Source organism: Microcebus murinus, chromosome 8 (genome assembly GCF_040939455.1).
Source record: "Microcebus murinus isolate Inina chromosome 8, M.murinus_Inina_mat1.0, whole genome shotgun sequence".
Taxonomy (NCBI): Eukaryota; Metazoa; Chordata; class Mammalia; order Primates; family Cheirogaleidae; genus Microcebus; species Microcebus murinus.
In genome coordinates, this window is record NC_134111.1 from 59,448,642 (window position 1) to 59,473,470 (window position 24,829).

Here is a 24,829-nt window from a genome sequence, read left to right on the forward strand (position 1 = left end):
CATAAAATATACAAAACAACCAAGTTGAGAAAATATTTCTTGAAAGAGCTCATACCCTAACTCTCATGAAAACAAATTGGGAACCTTAAGAGATCACTGTGTATTTGGGGAACTGGCAGTACTTAATGAATCTGACAAAAAGATGAATAATTGGATCAAGTGGTAAGGAGAAAAATATAGCTGGCTGAATGGGTAAACAAAGCTCAGATCACAAGGGACCTTACTTGCCAATTTGAGTTTTTTCTTAATGAAATAATGAATTTAGGTTTTATGTGATGAAAAAAATGAAGCATTGTTGAAGGAATTTAACATACTCAAGAGAATTTTTAGAAAGATAACTGGTAATACTTAGAGTGAATTGGAAGAGGATAACATTAGAAAGAGAAAATCATTTAGAAGGCTGTTTCCATTATCATGGAATAAGTGAGCAAAAATCTGCTTTATTTTCTTTTAAGGAAATTTTGTTAATGCCATACAAACTGCTTTTGCTGCTGGTATTGGCTGGCTGATCACTTTTTGTTCCAAAGGAGGAGGTAATTTTAATATTTTGTTATGATGAAGAGACCATGACATTTAAATTTTAGGTGACAGTTTTATGTATGCTATTATAATTGATGATTAAGTACTTGAAACAATTTATATCCAAGATTACTATTTTTTTACTTAATGAATATTTATCTTTTTCATTATTTTATATATGAGACTATCAAATTATTAATTAATTTTTTTTTTTTTTTTTTGAGACAGAGTCTCGCTTTGTTGCCCAGGCTAGAGTGAGTGCCGTGGCGTCCTAGCTCACAGCAACCTCAAACTCCTGGGCTCGAGTGATCCTTCTGCCTCAGCCTCCCGGGTAGCTGGGACTACAGGCATGCGCCACCATGCCCGGCTAATTTTTTATATATATATCAGTTGGCCAATTAATTTCTTTCTATTTATAGTAGAGACGGGGTCTCGCTCTTGCTCAGGCTGGTTTTGAACTCCTGACCTTGAGCAATCCGCCCGCCTCGGCCTCCCAAGAGCTAGGATTACAGGCGTGAGCCACAGCGCCCGGCCTCAAATTATTAATTTTTTAATGTATCCTTTATGCTTTTATGTTTAGTGGATGAGTTTTTCTGTTTATATATACTCTTGATAAATTGTACTTTCAGATAGCCACAAATGTATTTGGCATTTTGCAAAAATAATTAGTTCTTTGCAGCTATCACCCCTCCTAAAATTTTACCTACCTAAAATAACAATTTCTTGGAAATATGGACTTTGCCTCACACTTATATTTATCAAAACTTTATACATTTGCCTCATAAAATTATGTATTTGAAGGTGACAGCTTGCTGTTATCTAGGAACCTTTTCTTCAGTAAATTTAGTAAAAAATTCAGTACCTTACATAACAAACCACAAACTGTAAACTGTATTCAGAAACTAAGATTGGTTTAAAATTGGTCCCAGTATAATGAAATGTTCTGATTTATTAATATATTTTTATATGTTTAATCCCAATGTGGATCTTTTCACCACACTTCATCTTTCAGCATTTATGCTGCTATGTTAAGATGATACTGCTTCAAACTAAAATCAACCAGTCACCCCATCCTGTAAGGCCTATGTTGGGAAGATACTAATGTTGCCTTGCTGCAAAAGTCAGCCTTAAACTTAGTCTATCACCAAGGGGTTTTGTCTCATTTGAGATTAATACTCAGATTTCTGATCATCCACATATGACTTTTTAAACTTTTTGACATCATTTTATTTTTCACGTCAGGTAAATTGCTTTTACCCATTTTTATAGGTTCTGTGATACTGTAGCTCCCTTTCTTCTAAATCTTATTGTATTCTAGAGTTCATATTTGGGGAACTTTCATAAAAATAGTAAAGATATTTTAAGATTTTATTATATTTTTAGGATCTTTCACATACCTTTTATCAAATAGGTCTGTTACATTTTACTTTCCCCAACTTATGATATCTCTTGCATAAAGGGGATTGTTTATAGGAGGAGAGATTTGAGAGTAGGATCCTAAAAAGATGCTTGAGAGATCAAACTACAGCTCGCAGGCCAAAAAAAAAAAAAAAAAAAAAAAAGATGCTTGAGAGAAAATGACTGTTTTTCTCTGTAGCTAGAAATCCTGAGAAATTAAGAGGAGAGAATGAAAGAATATGTGTGCGAAAGAGAGAGAGTGTGTGTGTGTTGTGTGTGTATAGAAAGTTTTCAATATTTATCAGCAGAGCCCAATTAATTGCCTTAGAATGAATATGGTAATTTGGGAGAAAGAAATGAAAGTATTTTCATTAGGCTTAATAAAACTAGAACTGCCTCATAAAGGTTTTTTTCTCCCCAGATTGTTTGACTTCACAGACACGACTCAGGCTCAGTGGCATGTTGGTAAGCATCAATCATTTTGTAAAACTACATCATCACGTAAAGAAACACATTTAGAAATGTATTCCAAATATTTTCTTTCGTAGTTTCTTGAGCATTTAACTCACTTATTTATAATCTTTTTTTATTTTATGATAAATGTATTTATAGGTGTAAGTTTCTTTCTAAATATTAATAATTAGCTGTGTTCAGTAAATTTTAATATGTGGTGCTTTCACTGTCATTCACTTGTAAGTATTCTATAATACTTGCTCTTAATACTTGCTCTCATCATGTTATGGTTGGGGAATATGGTCTGTACGATATTGCTTTTTTAACACTATTGAAGCTCCCTTTGTGATGTGGCAGTTTGTCAGTTGTGAAAATTGTGAATTCTGTGTAAGCTTGAAAATAATATATCTTCTATGTAGGTTAGGTGTAATTTTTATATCAGATTAAATTTATTAATCATGTTATTCAAATCTGGTTCATTTATTTTTGGATTACTCGATCTATAGAAGGGGGCATACTAAAACTACCTACCTACAAATTTTGGGTTATTTCTTTCTTTCTGTCAGTTATTCTTTATATTTTGATGATATATTATTGGTGACAATATGTTCGTGATCATTATTTCTTTTTGGTGGCTTTGTGCATTATGAATTTTTTTACATGAGTTTTGCTTTATTCGATGTTAAAATCATTTAGTACACTTTTGTTCATTCAGGACTACACAGTAGACTCAACTGAGGAGCTTTTAAAATGATTTTAAAAACCCAAACCAGGTCTCCCCCAGATTAATTAAAATCAGAATATTTGAGGGTGAAGTCCGAGCTTTTCTACTTCCTCTGTTTGGTAAATTCTGTTTTTCTAAGATTTTGTCCTTTCAACTAAATTTCTAAATGTATAAAGTTGTACATAATATCCTATTTTTTTAATATCTGTAGAATCTGCAGTGATGTTCTTTTTTACTCTCTGGTAATACTTTTTTTTTTTGGTGTGTGTACTGTGTCTGTTTTTTTCTTGATCAGTCTCAAGAGAGGTTTATCAAGCTTTACAAGTCGTTTTTTTTGTTTTTTTTTTTTTTTGAGACAGAATCTTGCTTTGTTGTCCAGGCTAGAGTGAGTGCCGTGGCGTCAGCCTAGCTCACAGCAACCTCAAACTCCTGGGCTGCAGTGATCCTTCTGCCTCAGCCTCCCGAGTAGCTGGGACTACAGGCACTATGCCCGGCTAATTTTTTTTATATATATATCAGTTGGCCAATTAATTTCTTTCTATTTATAGTAGAGACGGGGTCTCGATCTTGCTCAGGCTGGTTTTGAACTCCTGACCTTGAGCAATCCACCCGCCTCGGCCTCCCAAGAGCTAGGATTACAGGCGTGAGCCACAGCGCCCGCTTTACAAGTCTTTTCAAAGTCCCAACATTTAGCTTTCTTGATTTTTTTCCTATTGTACTTTTGTTTTCTATTTCATTGATTTATGTATTTTATTTCTTTCCTTCTAATTTTTAGGGTTTAATTTGCTGTTCTTTTTCTAAATTGTTGAGATGGATGATTAGGTCATTGATCTCTACCCTTTCCTTTCTAATATATGAATTTAGACTGTAAATTAGTGAATACAGCTTTAGCTACATTCTATATTTTGATATATAGTATTTTCATTATCATCAGTTCAAAATATTTTTTGACCTTCCATTTTTATTTTTCCTTTGAATCACAGATTGTTTAGAATTGTATTTAGTTTCCAAACATAGATGGGATTTTTTTATTATGGCTAGCTTAATTTTACCATAGGTAGTGAACACAGTTTCCATTTTTTGAAAGTTGTTGAGCCTTGCCTCAGGACCCAACATAGAGTAAATTTTTATAAATATTTCATGTGCACTTGAAAAAGTGAATTCTGTAGTTCACAGGTACATCTACTATTAATGTCAAATCAGTTGGGTCTAATTTGTTAATTATGTTAATCAAATCTTCTAGATCTTTATAATTTTATGGTCTGTCTGCCTGTTCTGTCAATAACTGAGAGAAATATTTTAATGTCTTCCACTGTTGTGGATATTTCTGTTTTTTTCCTTCAGTTCTGTCAATATTTTGAGCCTTTGTTATTAGATGGATACTAATTTAAAATTGTTGTATCTTCTTAGTGATTTGAATCACTAACCTGATGAAATAACCTTTATCTCCTGTAGTTCCTCCTTCAAGTCTATCTCAACTGATATTAGTATAGCTAAACCAGTTTTCTTTTAGTTAATGTTGGTATGGTATATCTTTTCCATTCATTCCTGTCAACCTTATTCTTAAAGTGTATTGTCCTACAGTCAGCATATACTTAGGTTTTGTGTTTTACCTGCTTGTTATTTTTGGTCTTAATCCATTTACACTTAATATTATTCTTAATATATTTTGCTTTTTACTCATCACCTCATTAGTTTTCTGTTTGTCCCGCCTATTTTGTGATCCTTTTTTTCTGTTTTTCCCTTCCTTTGGATTAATCAAGTGTTTTGTTTTGTTTTGTTTTTAAGTTCCATTTCCCCTGTCTGCTAGCTCTTTACCCATATACTTTTACTGTTTTTTTGGTGGATACCCTAGAGATTACCATATCAATCCCTGACATTCATTTTCTAGACAAGGCAAGAGTCCTTATAACACAAATTCTTTTACTGCCTCTTCAACGTTGCTGTCATATATTTCAATCCTATATGTTTTTCTTTTCCTTTTTTTTTTTTGTTATATCTTACATGGGATAAAGTAATACATCTTAAGTGGACAGCTTAATTTGTATATATGCATGCTCCCATTAATACCACCTAGATCAAGATCTATTCTATCTGCTTTTAACTGTCTTTGATTTTTTCAAGTTTCATTATGTGTAAGTGTGAATTTCTTGTTTATTCTGCTTGAGATTTATTGGACTTCTTGAATCTATAGGTTAATATCTTTTATTGGTTGTGGAAACTTCTCAGCTGTTATTTCAATTACTGTTTCTGTCCCATTTTCTCTCTCTTTCTCTCTCTCATCTTTCTGGGATCCCAGTTGAAAGTATGTTAGACCTCTATTTATTTACTAACTTGTCCAGTCCAAAAAAATTTTTCAGTAACTTGATGTTCTGAAAAATACACTTTTCATGATAGGATTTTGGAATTCATTAAAGGAGCCATAACAGCTGAAAACTGGGAAGGTACTAATTTAAATGCACATGTAGACTAACACATCAAGAATGTCTGATAAACTATGTAATAATTTTTGAAAGGGTAGTCATAATGGAAAGTCTTAAACAATAGTGAGTTTGATTTTTTTTAGCCTGAAAGAGACTATTGAACAACTTGCTTTCTATAAAAAATTATAAATGTAGTATTTTGTAATTTGTAAAAAGAATTATAAAAAATAGGTCTTTAATATCAGGGAAAAACTTAACTCTTATCTCAAGATAATGAGTGCTACTGAGTGCTATTAACAAAAGGTTTTAATTTTAAAATAGAAAAATTGCATTTTTAGCTAAGGAGAGGATAAATTCTTTTAACTTTTTTTCCCATATACAGCATGGCCTATTTTTTTTTTCTTTCCATTTTAGGATGGTCTTGTTAATGTAGGATGGATGGATTGTGCTACCCAAGACAACCTTTGTAAAAGTTTGGATATTACAACAAGTGCCACTGCTTATTTTCCTCCTGGAGCCACTTTAAATAACAAAGAGAAAAGCAGTATTTTGGTATGAATCACTTTAATGTAATTTCTTTACATAAAATGTTACATATACATTCAAAAGTAGTACATTATTTTAAGCATGGAGCAAGGAAATTAGTTCATATTTTCTGATTCTGGAACATTTTATTTAGAACACATATTTAGTTTCTGGGATTCTGTGTAATACATACATCAGTTTGTAAAGTCTGTAATAAGAATTATTTTTGAACCGGCATTTATATTACATTTAAAACCTATACTTTTACATTACATTTAAAATTGTATTACATTGAAAACCATTACACCCCAAAGGTATGGAATACATTCTTAGGATAATGAAAGAACATTTATACCATACCATGAGTTTTCATTGTTTTCTATTTAATTGTATATTTTCTAATGTTAAAATATGGATAAGTGGTAGGTTGGGTTGGGGCCCCAGTACCTATTTTTTTAAAGCACCTTGTAGAATGCTGATGTAAATTTAGTTTGGAGATTTAATAACTCATGTTTATTCCCTAAGTTTATGAATAAGGAAACTTAGGCTTAAACTAGTTGTCAAGGAGTTGAGAATACATATTGGGATATTAGATAGGTTCCTAGGGAATCCCAAAAGAAAATGAAGGACTCCATAACAACAAACCTCGTTTGGTTTTCTTTTCTGTATTTAAATTCTGCTTTTTTGGATGTTGATAAAGATAACACATACTCATTTCAGAAATTCATATATGGTATAGAATTATATAAAGAAAGATGCAAAATTGCTTCAAAACAATAGACAGCCACTGTCAAATCTTGGTAAATACTCTTCCAGATGTCTGCTTACAAATAGGTGCAATTTTGACTTTGTTCTGACAATTCTCTAGTTTATATATGTGGCTCAAACCTCTGTCCTCCACTTCATATATATACACACACACACACACATATATGTACCACTGCCTAGTAAATATCTCCCCTGGGATGTTAGTCAATATCTCAAATTTAAATGCCTATAACTATATTCCTAATATTCCCACATGAATCTGCTTCACCCAGTTTTCCCCATCTCAATTGATGAAAACTCTGTCCTTTATTTATTCAAGCCAAATGCTCTGGAGTCATTCTTGATTCTTCTTTTTCTCATACCTTATAACCAGTTCTTCAGGAAAATCCATGGCTCTATCTTTAAAATGTTTCTTTATATATAAAATAGATGGATGGATATGGATATGTAATTTTTCATAAATAGGACTACATAGGATTCTATCTTACAGTTTTTTCACTCAGTATATCAAGAAAATTTTTGGCAATGACTATATTAACATATATTAAAAATACATTTTATATACTTATTTTATAAATATTATATATGTATATATTATCCTTTTAATAATTAACAGTCCCTGAGTAATCCACTACTAAATGTGACATACTTAATTTAATCTGTTCTTTCTTGATATTTATTTCTGCTTTTTCATGATTAAAAACAATGTTGTAATGAGCAATCTTGTATGTTTATCTTTGTGTACTTTTTCAGTTATCTGTTTAGAATGGAGTAACCGTGGCAATTTTAAATTTAATCCTTATTGCCATATTGCCTTCCAGAAAAGCTGTATTAGTTTACACTGTGCCAACAGTTCCCAAGGATTGCCTACACCTTGGCCATCACTTAAAATAGCCTCTTGCCAGGGGCAAGATATGTAACCCTAACAATATTTGTACCCACATAATATAATAAAAAAATTTAAAAAAATAGCCTCTTGCCTTCAGTATTACAATCTCTGGGCTTTATGATAAAAAATTGCAAGGTCAGATGCATTTTCTTGATGTAACCATTGTTGCGTTCTTTGTAATAAACAGCTGCTTCATTGAGAATTAGACCAGCAGGCAGAGTCTGTGAAAAAAATATGCAGAAGATAAAACACAGGGTTAAGGAGATTTTTGAATGGGTCTCTTTTAGTTGTGTTTTAAATAACTGGATCTAAAGTATGTTTAAGATAAGATTTTTGTCAGTTTTTTTTTACTCTAACAACTAATTATTTTAGTTTTTGGATGTTCTGAAAACCTCTAAAATGAGCAATGGTATTCATTCCAATTTTCCAGCTATTAGTTCTTATCTTGATTACTCTAATTATTGGTTGGGGTATGAAGTGTCTCAGATCATCAGATATTCTAGTGTTATAAAAATCTTTAAATGAATGGGTAAAGAACATTGGTATTCTGTAAAACAAATTAGCATTAAAATTAAACTGAACATAATGTTAGTTTTTTCCTGATGATTTAGTGGTCACTCCAGGTTATTGTAAGGATTTCCATTAATAGGAAATTCCAGTTAATGAAACACCTAATAATGGAATTTATTATACATCACTATTTTTAAGAAATAGCCAGTTACATAATATTATTAATTGCCGAGATATGGTATACTTTTTGTTTTTTGGAAAAAAGACAGCATTTGGAATCATTTGAAAAACTGTTTAACTTCTGTATTATTTTCTTAAAAGTACTGGTTTGGAAACTGAATAAAAACAGATGCCAAATATAAATGAATGTTTATTCAAAAAGATTACAATATGATTTTCTTATTCTAGTTTCTTAATTCATTGGATGCTAAAGAAATATATTTGGAAATAATACAAAATCTTCCAGATTTTGAACTACTTTCTGCGAACATGCTAGAGGTAATGTTTTTATTAATAATAACAAATAGTAATAAGCGTTGGTAATATTTCAAGTCTTAACATTTTAAAATCAGCATTTGTTTTATTCATCTCTAGAGAGAATTAAAAGTAGCAGTTTCAAGGGATTGTATATTATTCAGTTATAGGTTAAATTCTAATTGGAGTTCTGGTGTTGATAATTTAGAGTGGATCTATAGTTTTGGAAAACCTACCCAGTCCTGAATGTGGGCTTCAAAAGGAACATCAGAAAAGGCAAGATTTTAATCACAAAGCAACTTTGGATTTGATTTGGAACTGTTCTTGCTTTACATAACCATTTATATTGTTCACTGTGAATTAAAAAGCAGTTTGTGAATAGAATGCTTAGAAATACTCAGTTTATGGTAGAATCATTATTCTGTTCTACTCATTGACCACAAAGCTTTCTAAGTCTGTATCCGTACCAAATCTTTTGTTAAACCTAAAAAAGCTGACTTTGCCACCTCCTAACTTTTTAGCTATGTGTTGTTAAAACCATATTTTTTTGCATAGTCATCTACTTTAAGATTTTATAATTTAGCGTCTTATGCTCCTGTGATACTATATAATTGATTTGCATAGCATTATTCTATGTAAAGTCCAAAGTAAGAGAATGAAGAGGTCTAAATTTTACATAATATTTTGAAATAATGGGTAGGATAGCTAAAATGACTTCAAGTCAAAGAAATAAAGATTAGAATCCTTAGAATTTCCTGTCAGTGACATTTCTTTTTCTTTATCATGTTTAAGGATCGTTTGGCCCATCATCGGTGGCTATTATTTTTTCAGTTTGGAAAAAATGAAAATTCAAATGATGCTGAGTTGAAAAAACTGAGAAATCTACTTAAAAATGATCATATTCAAGTAAGAGAAATCTACTCTGCCTAGGCTTCTGCTAGTGTACTTTCTTGTTAATTTAATATATGTAATGAAATTTTAAACAACATAAAAATGTTTGTTTGAAATTCTGGGTTAAGAAGCCCATAAGTGTTTTTGGTCTTGGTTTATGTTTTCTTTTTTCTTTCTTCTATTAGAAATTGATACGAAATCTGAAAGTGGTTCATTTTCATTTCTTTTGATAAATCTATATCATAAATTTTTCTGGAATGCATACTATAGAATATTATCTTTTCCTTTTTAAAATTTTCATTTCTTCATATAAGTAATTTTTTTCATTATAAATAAGTACAAAAATTTTGGCCGGGCGCGGTGGCTCACGCCTGTAATCCTAGCTCTCTGGGAGGCCGAGGCGGGCAGATTGCTCAAGGTCAGGAGTTCAAAACCAGCCTGAGCAAGAGCAAGACCCCGTCTCTACTATAAATAGAAAGAAAAATAATTGGCCAACTGATATATGTATAAAAAAAAATTAGCCGGGCATGGTGGCACATGCCTGTAGTCCCAGCTACTCGGGAGGCTGAGGCAGTAGGATCGCTTGAGCCCAGGAGTTTGAGGTTGCTGTGAGCTAGGCTGACGCCACGGCACTCACTCTAGCCTGGACAACAAAGCAAGACTGTCTCAAAAAAAAAATAATAATAATAAATAAGTACAAAAATTTAAATAATTATCTAAAAAATCACCTATATTTTCAGTATTGTTGATAACCCTGCTAAGATTTACTGAATAACCTTTTAAACATTTTAAGAATGCTTGTATGTGTTTATGAGTAAATGGTATATGTATGTGTGTACATACGTATATGCATGTGGTAATGGCCATTGTAATAGAGATACACATAAATTTATATGTATACTTTTTAATCAAAATGGATTTACTATTAATATATACTTTTTAAAAAATTTTTGGTTTGTTTGATCTTTGGCTTTTTTGGTCTTTTTTTTTTTGTGAGCAAGATCTTGCTCTGTCACTCAGGCTAGAGTGCAGTGGTGTCAGGATGGCAACTTTGAACTCCTAGACTCAAGCAATTCTCCTGCCTCAGCCTCCCAAGTAGCTGAGACTCTAAGCATGTGCCACCACTCCTGGTTAATTTTTCTATTTTTTTGTAGAGATAGCAGATAGCCTTGCTTTTGCTCAGGCTGGTCTCGAACTCCTGGCCTCAAGCAATCCTCCCACAGCCTCCCAAACGGTTTTTAAACTTTTTTTCCAACAATATCAAACTTCTTGACAGGCCTGTAATAATATATTTATATATATATATATATATATATATATATATATATATATATATATGAAATCTATATTGTCTATATATAACCTCATCATTCCTTAAAGGCTAAGTAGTATTGTACTATATGGTTACACCATAAATGTTTAACAAATCCTCTTACTGACTTGTAGGTCATTTCCATTATTTTTTATATCAAATGATGTAGGACCTATCCAGTTATTTCCTTAGTATGAGGAATTTTTGATTTAAGATTATATATTTTTAAATGTTTTTATTCTCCTTACCAAAGTCCTCCAGAAAGTTTATATCAATTTATCATCTCATTGACAACATGTGAATGACCGTTTCTTCACACTTATGTCAACCATGCTATTATCATTCTTTATTATCTTGACTATTTTGATAGGTCAAAAGTAATGTGTTAACAAAACATGCTTTCATTTATTTGCTTTCTAGTGGTTGGGGAAATATTTTCATGTATTAATAAGTCATAATTGTTTTCTGGTTTATTCTTTCTTTATATCCCCAGCCCATTTTCTTTTTTCTGATAGAGTATTTGTCCATCTTGTTTCCTAATGAATCCTCTGCCTTAAATACTGCAAATTTTTTTTCTTTGTTTACCACATGCTGTTCTCTTTCACACTGTATAAGAACATCAGATTTTTTTCTTCATTATTTCTGCTTCTGATGTCTTAGAAAGCTGTCTTCTATCCCAAGATTATATAAACATTCCCTATATTTTTAGAAAGGTAGGTTTCTTAAATAACTGCATATTTTCTTAGGAATTTTCTGTCAGGTTTTTGAACTCTCTGGGAAGCATTTTTTTTTTTTAAAGTTTTAGCATTAAATGTAAATGAATTATTTCTGTCTCTTATTTTTATAGCCCATTATTTTTTTAAAAAACTCATTAGAGCAGTATCATTTTTAGATTGCCATTATGAATATTTAAAAATTGAACACGTAAGATTGTGTGTTTTTATTAAACTTTCTCTTTCTACTTTAGGTTGGCAGGTTTGACTGTTCCTCTGCACCAGACATCTGTAGTAATCTCTATGTTTTTCAGCCAAGTCTAGCAGTATTTAAAGGACAGGGAACCAAAGAATATGAAATTCATCATGGTAAGTATGGAAAAAATGATAAAAGTTATCTTCTTTTTTAAATAGAAATTTTCTAATTGTGGTTTTTTTTTTTAACCTTGTTTTGTATGGCCATGCTTATTGTAAATAACTTTGCTCTTAGTAAATATGAGTGATATTTTGAATTACACATAGTCATTTTATTCTCTTTTCTCTTTTTATAATATTTTCAATATTTTGATCAGTGTTTCTGATGATAGGTCAGGCTAGTGAGGAGTTTGTCCTTCTTATTGACAAAAGTAAGCAACACCTGTAGTTAACATTACAGTGTGTCACATGTAGCATCTCAGCCATTATAGGCAATTTCCAGATATTCTTTTGGGGTTTTCTGCCACTGAACTTTCAGACTTCTCCATTAACTGTCTTGTTCTCTCTTACATTTTAATTACATTTCTCCATTTCAGCTTGCTTGAGACTTTATCTCTGCATTCATGTAAATACAGTTCCAATCCCAAGAGTTTGGGATGTATCAGAGTCCCTGTCCTAAAAGAGGTCAAATGTAACAAAAGAGACACATAGACTACCAACTATAATATAGTTAAGTGAAAAACAGATACTGGTGAAATGCCTGTTAGGTGACAAACACTGCTTTAGGTCTTAGGGATACAAAGTTGTAAAACATAAACTCTCAAGAAGTTTAAAATACAGTTTATTTAGGGACAGGAGGAGGGAGATACATAAGAAAATGTGAAAAATATTTCAGTTCCCATTATGTATAAATTACAACAAGATCAAATAAAAAACCGTCTGCATGATATAGAGGTCAGGAGGTAACATTTGAATTGAGGATAAAATGCTCAATTTCCTACAGCAAGTGTAAGGGCAAAGGAAGTGAAGCTTCTAAGCTAGAGGAACTGTGTGAGTAAAAGCTTAGCAAGATAACCCTAACTACTATTTATTCAATAACTTTATACAAGTCAGACATTTTGCTAAGAGCCTTGCATACATGATCCATTTTTATCTTCACAACAACCCAGTGAAGGAGAAAAATCAAGACTCAAAAATGTTCAGTAACTTGCCTGCCCTGTGACCATCAACTAGAAAACTGGTCAAGATAGATTTTGAACCCAAATGTGTCTGATTCCAAAACTTAGGTTTATGACAACTAAACTATGCCATGTCCTAAAAATGCTAGAAATGATCAAGTTTTTTACCTCTTGGTATATTCTTAGATTCCCCCACTGCCCTATGTTTGCTGCCTTGTTTCAGAACCATGATCTCCTTCATGTATTGTAATACCGTCCTGCTAGAGGATTGCTTTTCTCCTAGCCTTTCTTATATACAATTGATTGCTTATTTTGTTTTCAGAGTTATTGCCCATTCTCATGTCAACTTTTCTGTCTTGAATTTCCTGATTTCTTATAGAATAAATTTCAGATTCCTTAGCAAAGTAGCTATGATTGTTTTGTTCAACGCTTTGTCTCTAGCACCTGTTAATAGAATGGTGCCTGGCACATAGTAATATCTCAGTAAATGTTTGTTAAATGAATGGCCTACATTTACAGTCCGCCTCTGCCAAGTTTTCCAGCCTTGTCTCCCACCTCTGCCCCCAAATCATCTTAGTTCCATCTACTTTTGGTTCCTTGAAAATGCCATATTCTGTCACTCTTCTGTGCCTTCACAGATGATTTTTTTCTCCCACATTATAATCATTCCTTCCTGCTCCTCAAACATTTAGCAAACTCCAAATCACCCTTCAAAACTTAAAGCAGTTTCTCCCCTGTGAAATATACTGTGAATCCCCAAGCACTTCCTTGTATGTGCTCTTACTACTTCATAATATCTTACATTTTTTCTTTGGATTTAAGTTGATATTGAGGATCTGTATATACCAGGTACAGTACTGTGGAATAGGAAAAACTGAATTATACTTAATCTTTACCTCAAAGAGTATTAAGGCCTAGTAGGGAAAACAGACAAGTAAATGGTCAAATTAAAAAAAAAAAATGTTTGAAGTGAGGAATATTACTGAGTACTAAATTACCCCAATACTTGGTGGCTTAAAACAACAAATATTAATTCACAATTTTTAGTAATCAAGAATCTGAAAACAGCTTAGCTGGGTGGTTCTGGACTCGGGTTCTCATGAGGTTGCAATCAAAGTAGGTGGTGACTGTAGTCATCTGAAGGCTAGACTGCAGCTATAGGATCTGGTTCCAGGCTGACTCATGAAATAGTCAGGAGGCCTTATATGACAGGAGGCCTACATTCTTCACTGGTTGCTGGCAGAGGCCTCAGTTCCTCACCACGTGGACCTCTCTATAGGGTTGTTCATAAAATGGTGGCTGGCTTTTCCCAGAACAAGTAATCTGAGAAAGAGAGAGACCAAGACAGAAGCAACATGTCTTTTATGACCTGATCTCAGACAAGACAAACTATCATTTCCCCATACTCTATAGGTCGTATACACCAACCCTGGTTACCACACAATGTTAGAAGTTCATGGGGCAGGGGTCTTTGGGAGCTGTCTTGGAAATTGGCTACCGTAAGGGATGAGAATGTGTTGCATTTAGGAAGAAACTTAGGAGGAACAATCTTCTGGGGTTAAAGAGAGCAGTCTCTATGCTGAGATCTGAAGTATAAGTAAAGATTACACCAGTGAAGAGGTGGTAAACACATTCCAAGCACCAAAATCAGCAGATGTTTTCTTAGACTCTGACATAAGAGAGAGAGTACTTTATTGATCTTAGACAGGCAAGACTTTCAGGATAGCTAGAATGTTGAGTGTTGGGAAAGGAATGACACTTGAAGCTGGAGAGGGCAGGAGGGGTCCAAAATATGTGTCAAGTCTGCCAGTTAAAGGAATTTGGATTTTATCCTGAGGGCAAAGCAGAGACATTCAGGGCTGTAAGCAGAGGTATGATTTACCTAGTTTTACATTTTTTGAAAGGTGACTGGATGGAAGCAAGAATGGAGGAAGGGGGAACAGGCAAAAGCCTCATACAGTCATTTATTAAGAGGAGATGGCTGCCTTAATGATATGATGGTGATCTAGATGAGAACTAGACAGATTTTTTAAAGACCACAAGTACAAAATCAATACAACTTGGTGGTTGTTGAGCTGGTGGGGGGGGGGGAGACAAGAGAGGGAAGAATCAAGGATGATACCCATGTTTCTGACTTGGTGAATTGGCACTTGAAAAATTGTACCATTCCATGTAAGTTCACTAGGGTAGCAATGTAGAAAATGGATTAGTAAAGGAAGGCTGGAGAAAGAAGCAGTAGTAATGAGGTTGGAGATAGTAAGCAATAGAATATATAGAATTATGGTATGAGGGCAGAGAAAGCAAGCAAGGTTCACTCTAGGAAATATATTTAGGCACTTAGTGGATGATTATGCTCATACCAAGATAGGGAAGGTGAGCAAAGGAGCAAGTTTGGAGGAAAATACCTGAGCTTTCATTTGGATAAATAGGCATGCCTTATTTAATGACACGGATACATTCTGAGAAATGCATTAGGTGATTTTATCATCATAAAAGCACCAGAGTGTACTTATACAAACCTAGATGTGTAGCCTACTACACATTTTTTGAAAGGTGACTACCATATACCATAGCTATATGGTATAGCCTGTTGCTCCTAGGCTACAAACCTGTACAGCATGTTACTGTGGTTTAGTGAATACTGTCTACAACTGTAACAGTGATAAGGATTTGTGCATCTAAACATACCTAAACATAGAAAAAGTAATGCAGTATTCTATCACATTAGGCAATAGGAATTTTTCAGCTACATTATATTATGGGGCCACCTTTGTATATCAGTCCATCATTGACCAAAATGTCATTTTGTGGCATGTGACTATATTGTGTTTGAAATGTTTATGTGATATCCAACTATGGTTTTCCCTTGGGCAATTGATAATGTGGGTTTTAAATTCATAAGAGGTCTAGGTTGAAGAAAAAAATTCAGGAATTAGGCCTATAGTAATAGCTGAGGGTAAGCATAAAGAATTCAAAGTACACTATAAAAAAGTGATTATTTTACCTCTGAGGATGAAGCAACATTTCAAAGAGATCTTGACATTTTAACTAATCCAAGAAACAGAAGAACATGCAAGGAATGGATATTCCTGGCAGAGCAAACCTGTGTATGGTATACCAAACACTAAAACTTTACAAAAATTAGTTTGTTTATAAGTTCATCTTCCTTTAATATTTTGAATATAAAAATTTTGAAATATTTCTATGAATGCAAATGGCAAAATGTGGATTTTAATTTTTTTCTTATTCAATTTCAAAGGAAAGAAGATTCTGTATGATATACTTGCCTTTGCCAAAGAAAGTGTTAATTCTCATGTTACCACACTTGGACCTCAAAATTTTCCTGCCAATGACAAAGAACCATGGCTTGTTGATTTTTTTGCCCCTGTAAGTTGTATTTATCTGTCAAATTTTAATAATTATCAGATTTTCTCTTATCATAGCAAAAAGACACTGTCTAGATAACCTTGAACCAGAACTGTGTCATTAAGTTTTGGCCACTGTTGCATCATACTTCTAAGTGACTGTTAATGTAATTACCACTCCAATGATTAAGTATATACCAGTAAGATTTGCCAGTCAGTATAGTTTGACTTACTTAGCCTATTGTTTGGTGCAAAAATTATGAGTTTGTTTCATTTGGCTTTGTGCTTACGAATATTTTTTCTTTCCTAGTGGTGTCCACCATGTCGAGCTTTACTACCAGAATTACGAAGAGCATCAAATCTTCTTTATGGTCAGCTTAAGTTTGGTACACTAGATTGTACAATTCATGAGGGACTCTGTAACATGGTAAGTCAAAGCATAAATAATATATTCTAATTAATGTTTTTATAAAATAGAGACATTTAAAAAAAATAGAGACATTTTTTCAGTCTAAAGTTAAAACAATAAAATAACTTTTCCAAATATCCATCTTCCATTTAGAGTACTAACAAATGATTTAAACAAATAATTTCCACAGAATGATATCAAATTATGATTAGATTAAAACATGAATAGATAATCTATTGGTAGAATGTAGATAAGGTCTTATCAAACTCAGGCAAATATTTAGTTGACTTGATAAAATGCTTCTATAATTTTTATTCTTTGGCTTTCTTCATCCTTGTCATCTTAGTTTATTTAATAGGAAATTAATGAGCAAGCTTTTTGAAATCTTTGTTTACATGAAAATATTTCTCAGGTAAATATTCACTCCTCAGTTTGAAGAACTAGGAACTATATACCTTATGATGAAAGTATATACCACCTATAAATTCTTGGCAAAAAAAAATCCTAAAATAGATCAAGCCTCCAAATCCATTATTGTATAGGAAATCCAATGACAGGAACGTGTTAAGTGACACCATAGGTATGCAATCTGCAAATTCCAGCTTGTGGAGAACTGTGCAGGGCATACACTCAGCTTATTGGACAAGTGTATTGTAGGGAACAAAGGAGAAGAGATTAAAGAGACTTAAAAGATCAGTCAAGTACCACGTTTAGGCCTTCTTTGGATGCAGTTCATACAAAAGGTCCAAAAAAAAACGATAATTGGGAAAAATGTGAACACTGACCAGATAGCTAATGATTTCAAGGAATTATTGTTAAGTTTTAGATGTGCAAATAATACCGTGGTTATATTGAGGGGAAGTCCTTAAATTTTAAATATACTGAAATATTTATGGATGAAATGATGTATCATTTGGAATTTGCTTTAAAATAGCCTATGGGGTGGGAGCAGAATAGATGAAATAAGAGTAGCCACGAGGCAGGGCGCGGTGGCTCACACCTATAATCCTAGCACTCCGGGAGGCTGAGGCAGGCGGATTGCTTGAGCTCAGGAGTTCGAAACTAGCCTGAGCAAGAGCGAGGCCCCATCTCTACTATAAATAGAAAGAAATAGGCCGGGCGCGGTGGCTCACGCCTGTAATCCTAGCACTCTGGGAGGCCGAGGCGGGCGGATTGCTCGAGGTTGGGAGTTCGAAACCATCCTGAGCGAGACCCCGTCTCTACTAAAAATAGAAAGAAATTAATTGACCAACTAAAAATATATATACAAAAAACTAGCCGGGCATGGTGACACATGCCTGTAGTCCCAGCTACTTGGGAGGCTGAGGCAGGAGGATCGTTTGAGCCCAGGAGTTTGAGGTTGCTGTGAGCTAGGCTGACGCCATGGCACTCACTCTAGCCTGGGCAACAAAAGTGAGACTCTGTCTCAAAAAAAAAAAAAAATAGAAAGAAATTAATTGGCCAACTAATATATATAGAAAAAATTAGCCGGGCATGGTGGTGCATATCTGTAGTCCCAGCTACTCGAGAGGCTGAGGCAGCAGGATTGGTTGAGCCCAGGAGTTTAAGGTTGCTGTGATCTAGGCTGATGCCACGGCACTCACTCTAGCCTGGGCAACAAAGTGAGACTCTGTCTCAAAACAAACAACAACAAAAAAAAACAACAACTCAATAGGAAAAAAATGAGAAAAGTTATAGATGTTTGGTACAGTAGGAAATCCAGTAAACATGTGAAACATATTTAACTTCACTAATTATCAAGAAATGCAAATTACAACAAAAGTCAGATATCTTCCCCCATCAAATGAATAAAAATGTATAAATCTGATAATCACAAGTATATAAATAAATTATCCAGTCACAGGGGGGAATACAATAGACTATTAAAATTAGCTATGTCTTTACCAGTATGGGTAATTCTCAAAAATACAGAATGAAAAAGTGGGTTACAAAATAGCATACAGAGTATAAAAATTATGGAAAGTTTTGAAATGCTCAAAACAATATATTGCCTATAGTGTTAGAATATACTGCTTAGGGATAAATATGCATGTAGCAAAAATATAAAAACTCAATGGGAGGCTCACACCTATAATCCTAGCACTTCGGGAGGCTGAAGCAGGAGGATCATTTGAGGCCAGCAAGACCAGCTAGAGCTATTGGGAAACCCTGTTTGTTCCTACAAAAAAATAAGAAAAATTAGCCAGGCCTGGTGGCATGTATCTGTAGTCCCACCTACTCAGGAGGCTGATGCAGGAAGATTGCTTGAATCCAGGAGTTTGAGGCTACAGTGGGCTGCGATTATGCCACTGTACTCCAGCCTGGGTGACTCCATTTCAAAGAAAGAAAAAAAAAAAAAAAATCAGTGGATTGAATACACACTAATTTCGGGATAATGGTTGACCCTATTATGGAAAAGAGAATGAATTGGGATCAAGGAAAAGAATGTCAGTAATCTACCAATATGGCCCAAAGTTAATCTTTGTTAAATATAGAGGGATATGTAGATGTTTGGCAGATTATTCTCTTTTCGATGTTTGAAATTTCATTAAAGTAAGTTTTAAAAAAAATAAAGGAAATAAACAAGGCCTTTGGGTTTGAACGTCTTATATGTAACTTTGAAAAGAAATGCCAACCAAATATATAAAATATGGTAACTATCTTAATTTGAATTCCTTTAGTTTTTATCTCAACTCATTAAATACATAAGAGAAAGGGTTTGAAACTATGGTGTCAGGTTCACCTGGAATAGAGGCCAGGATTCACCACCCACCAATTGGTTGACCTTGACCAAGTCACTTAGCTCTCATTAACTCAGTTTCCTCAAGTATAAAGTGGGTTTTATAATGTTAGCTATGAATAAATTTGTTTTGAGGAATAAATGAGAAACTACATGTTAAGTGCTAAAATAGTGCTGACACATGGTAAGCACTTGTTAAATTTTATTTATAATTGCTTTGTTAATCTAATGAATTATTTGAATTTATACATTTTTCAAAACTTTGATAAATGTTTTCATTGTTTTTCCTAAAGTTATTTTTGAATCCTAGTCAAAGATTTCAGTTTACTAAGTAGTGCTTGTCAACTTTAAGGATGCAGAGTTCAGCTACAGCAAATCCATACAGGGATCTTTTTGTAACTTTTCAAAAAATAAAACCTTTAGAGAGATGCTTCCTATGTTGGTTCCCGTGTAAATTCTGAGGAAATTGAACATTTTGTACTATATAGGCTATCTTGAATAAATAATAAAAAGTGACCATATTCTTAGCATGATTCATAATTCTTTAACCTAAAATATAGTAAGGCATACAGTCATTATTTATTTTTGGCTATTTTATGTCCTCAAACATCTTGTACTTCTAGAAAAATTAGAATATTTATTATGGTTTTTAAAAAATTCAAACTAGAGATATAGCTTACTCTTTACAGCCTCTTCTTTGCCTTAGTTCAGGAGAGTAAAAAGGAACCAAGTATGTAATAACCTGTGCTCACTTCTCAATGTTTTGATGCCTGTGGTTTTCATGGCTAATGGAGTGGCTATAAATAAGTCAGATATTTGTCAGTATTCATCACCATGAATCTATCTCCTTTGCTAAATTTGGCTAGGTGAAAATTTTTCTGACAACAGCAATTTAAAAGTTGGTTTTTAAAATCTTGTTCTTATTACTTAAAGCGAAGCTGGTTATAAATTTTAAACAAGTAGGTAAAATAAATCTTTGTTTAATTTGTATTCTCCGTCCTAACAGTATAACATTCAGGCTTATCCAACAACAGTGGTATTCAACCAGTCCAACATTCATGAGTATGAAGGACATCACTCTGCTGAACAGATCTTGGAGTTTATAGAGGTATTTCAAATTATAGTCTAGAAATACTTCTGTTTATATGTGTACTCTATGAATATAAAACCATTTAATTATGGGATTCTTTCCATACCAAAGCTATTTTCTGATAAGAAAGTGTTCATTTTTTCTGATATTTTATTGTATACTTGTCTACAAACTCTGAGAATAGGTCTGTATTTTGTTTGTTACCTAGTATAGTCCCTTGTACATAATGGATATAACTATTTATTGAATATATGTAATTATATTTTCACATAAAGCTTTGCCCTGTTTTCTCTCAAAACAGAAGCACCCTGCATCTGCAGCATCTCCTTTTTTCTCAGTATTAACTAAAATACTTAACAGAGGCCTCCTAAAATAGATGAAAAATTATAGGTTATTATCGTCTGTTTAATGACCATCCTGCTCTTCCTATCCGTCTGTTCCTCCTCCTCCAAAGTAATGTTTTTGCATTGTTTTGCCAGTGAAACTAACCTCTTTGTTAGTATTACCTGATTGTTATAGGCTGAAGCTTTGTTAAAATGTTTAGAACAAGTGATCTATAGAGTTGTGCAGTGAGGTTGTGCAGTATCTATAGTCAGAATGTCAGAAAAATGAGATAGTAAGCTTTGCATTAGTAATTAAAGGGTCATTTCCAAACCAGTCATTCTTGGTTCTAGAAAAGAACTGTATGGCCTCTGTAGATCTTTGCAGTTCTTCAAACTCTTGTATTATCGCCTCATAGTCTTAAAGTAACCTCTTTTCTCTGCCTACAGTGATTTTAGTGATACATAGAGATAAGGGAAAAATAGACCTCGATTTTAGAAAATTGATGGGCAAAATTCAAGCTTAAAAAATAGGGACGATTTTCATTTTTTAAAAATAATTCACTCTAGATTTCCTTTAAATATCCATAAGCATCTTTTGATTTCTCCAAAACAGGAACTTTCTAAAGGTTGAGCATCTCTAATCCAAAAATCCAAAATCTGAAACTGAGTGCCAATATGATGCCATGAGTAGAAAATTCCACACATAAGTACTTAACACAAACTTTGTTTCATGCATAAAATTATTTTTAAAAATATTAGTCTAAAATTACCTTCAGGCTGTGTGTATAGGAGTATATGAAACATAAATGAATTTCACTTTTACACTTGGGTTCCATCCCCAGAATATGTATATGTAAAAATATATGCATATGGAAATATTCCAAAATCCAAAACAAGTGCTGGTCTCAAGCATTTTGGATAAGAGGTCCTCATCCTGTACCAACAATTTGCCAAGAATATACAAACAACTCTTTTTTGTGTATATATTATAATAGAAGCTATATTCTCTTTAGGATCTTATGAATCCTTCAGTGGTCTCCCTTACACCCACCACTTTCAACGAACTAGTTACACAAAGAAAACACAACGAAGTTTGGATGGTTGATTTCTATTCTCCATGGTGTCATCCCTGTCAAGTCTTAATGCCAGAATGGAAAAGAATGGCCCGGGTAAAGTAAAATAGTTTATTTTAAATCTTAACATTTAGTACAAATGTTTATTTAACAGTTATTTTGACACTGAGATGAATGAACCCAGAACTAGATTATTACTTAATAGCAGTTCTGATCATACCACTTGCATTCAAGTGGTATGATGTATGTTTCTGTCTGGTACATAGTGGTATAGAATAGTCTACCCTTTTTTTATGTGGCATCTGGTATACTTTTGACTAAATTGTGGCTAACATCAACCCAAAGATCCCCTTTTATTTTCTATATAAATTTTTTTACTGCTTTACTTTTAGATCTTTAAAAATATCATTTCCTTGCAGTTTTGTGGGACTTAAAAGTAAGAAAAAAATAGTTTTGAGCATTTGTATTTAGAAAATTTCCTATGAATAGGCACAGTGTTATAAATCATGAAAGGCTAGAAACTAATTAAATTAATTAATGGATTAGAAAATGCAATTATTTGACATTTCTAAGAAAAAATAAATGTAAAAGTTAAAGTGATTTCTAGTATATTAACATTTAAGATTATATATTTTGCTCTTTTCAATAGTTTCATTAGTTCCTGATATCTGACACTATGAATTTTAGAAGTATATAATTTTTCCCATATAATAAATAATTTGTTTAATCTGCAATTGTAGTGAGTTCTTTTTTTTTTTTTTTTTTGAGACAGAGTCTCGCTTTGTTGTCCAGGCTAGAGTGAGTGCCGTGGCGTCAGCCTAGCTCACAGCAACCTCAAACTCCTGGGCTCGAGCGATCCTTCTGCCTCAGCCTCCCGAGTAGCTGGGACTACAGGCATGTGCCACCATGCCCGGCTAATTTTTTATATACATATCAGTTGGCCAATTAATTTCTTTCTATTTATAGTAGAGACGGGGTCTCGCTCTTGCTCAGGCTGGTTTTGAACTCCTGACCTTGAGCAATCCGCCCGCCTCGGCCTCCCAGAGAGCTAGGATTACAGGCGTGAGCCACCACGCCCGGCCTGTAGTGAGTTCTTAATTATAAAATTAGATTTCAAATTCATTAGCATAAATGGTCTGTTATGTTAAATCCTTATCCATTTTTATTTGGTGAAAATCATTGATAATATAACTATTTCTTTATTATAAGTCTATATAAAAAGCAATGGAGGTAGTTTTTTTCTTATCACTTTGGTATATTTATCTGTTTTTTTCTTTTATAGACATTAACTGGGCTGATCAATGTGGGCAGTATAGACTGCCAACAGTATCACTCTTTTTGTGCCCAAGAAAATGTTCGGAGATACCCTGAGATAAGATTTTTTCCCCCAAAATCAAATAAAGCTAATCAGTATCAGTAAGTATTCTTTCAAATTTGAAGATATTATAATCATTTAATTATACAGTTAACATTTAAGTTATCCTTACTACATAAAAGTTAACCCAACAAACATTAGTAGTCCACCATGTTTAAGATTGAAGATGAAGCTCACTAACATACTATCAGAAGATGAAAAGAGAGAAATAAACAATCTCACTATTCATCAGTCTTAACAGTCTAGTCAAGAAGATGAGAGGAAGAGCCATTTATTAAGTACTTACCTGATTTCAGGTACTGTAATAGATACTTTACTCACATTCTCTCCACTAGTCCTCACATGTACTCTGTGAAGTAGGAATTATTACTCTTCCTACTATCATAGGGACATGAACTCTGATTCTCAAACCTTAGGTAACCTTCCCAAGTCACAGCTAAGATTTGAAGCTGAGGTTTTTAACCCAGGTTTGTCTCAGTGCCCATGCTGTTTCTACAATACCACATGGTATTTCAGGTCAGAAACTCAAATGTAAGATGGACTGTGATGATTATTGTTAAAGAAGTAAAAATAAGCCACAGATCTCAAAGGAGGAAAGGATCACAACTGTGAGGAAACATGAAAGGCTACATTTTTGAGGTAGCTTTTGACGGTCTTTAAAAGTGGATAGGAATTTGACGGAAAATAACTTGCATAAAGATTCAAAAACTAAAGGCTCAGACATTGAGTTTTGCAGTTCTCATAGGTCTGCAGGAGATGTCCACCAGGCAGCTGGACATTCCAGTCTTTTTAAAGGACCAAGAAATATCAAGACTAAAGAAAAACATATTTGTGAAGCCATGGAACCAGTATTTATAGTTAGGTGTATCCGAGAAGAGAGATGCTAGATGAAGTGCAATTTTTTGCAATATTTTGATTTTTTTGTATAACTTATTTTTTAAATTACTACAAAATTGTTTGCTGAATTTATCCAATAATAGAAAATTCTGTTTACAATGTGTGTATTTCTTCTTCTTTCAGTAGTTACAATGGTTGGAATAGAGACGCTTATTCCCTAAGAATCTGGGGTCTAGGGTAAGTAATTAAAATATGTACTATTTATGTCAACAGTTAAGTTTACTATGGGTTAAGGTTCTAAACTACTTAGTAAAGGGTTTACCAAGATAGGTCTGTGCTTTGAAGTCGTCTTTAACTTAGAAAGTCTTATATTACATGTTAGATATTTGCTTTGGTTTTGTATAATTAAAAATTATTTTGATCCCTTGCCACAGATTTTTACCTCAAGTGTCCATAGATCTAACACCTCAGACTTTCAATGAAAAAGTTTTACAAGGAAAAAATCATTGGGTGGTTGATTTCTATGCTCCTTGGTGTGGACCTTGCCAAAATTTTGCTCCAGAGTTTGAGCTCCTGGCTAGGGTAAGTCTTTTCTATCTACTTAAATAAGTTGTAGCCACATGCATGTTTTAATAATTAGATAAA

The 24,829-nt window shown here is 33.3% G+C and overlaps 1 protein-coding gene across 2 annotated transcripts in view; it reads left to right on the forward strand.

Moving 5' to 3' along the window:
* DNAJC10 (DnaJ heat shock protein family (Hsp40) member C10) overlaps positions 1-24,829 on the forward strand; it is a 53,701-nt gene that overhangs the window by 19,735 nt on the left and 9,137 nt on the right. For both annotated transcript variants that reach the window (XM_012785789.3, XM_076005733.1), the window contains 13 exons: positions 456-533; positions 2,339-2,382; positions 5,932-6,069; positions 8,618-8,707; positions 9,476-9,589; positions 11,854-11,968; positions 16,232-16,359; positions 16,648-16,764; positions 20,493-20,594; positions 21,913-22,068; positions 23,255-23,388; positions 24,368-24,421; positions 24,619-24,766. In XM_012785789.3, the coding sequence (XP_012641243.1) occupies positions 456-533; positions 2,339-2,382; positions 5,932-6,069; positions 8,618-8,707; positions 9,476-9,589; positions 11,854-11,968; positions 16,232-16,359; positions 16,648-16,764; positions 20,493-20,594; positions 21,913-22,068; positions 23,255-23,388; positions 24,368-24,421; positions 24,619-24,766 (1,418 nt within the window). The remainder of the gene's footprint in view (positions 1-455; positions 534-2,338; positions 2,383-5,931; positions 6,070-8,617; positions 8,708-9,475; positions 9,590-11,853; positions 11,969-16,231; positions 16,360-16,647; positions 16,765-20,492; positions 20,595-21,912; positions 22,069-23,254; positions 23,389-24,367; positions 24,422-24,618; positions 24,767-24,829) is intronic.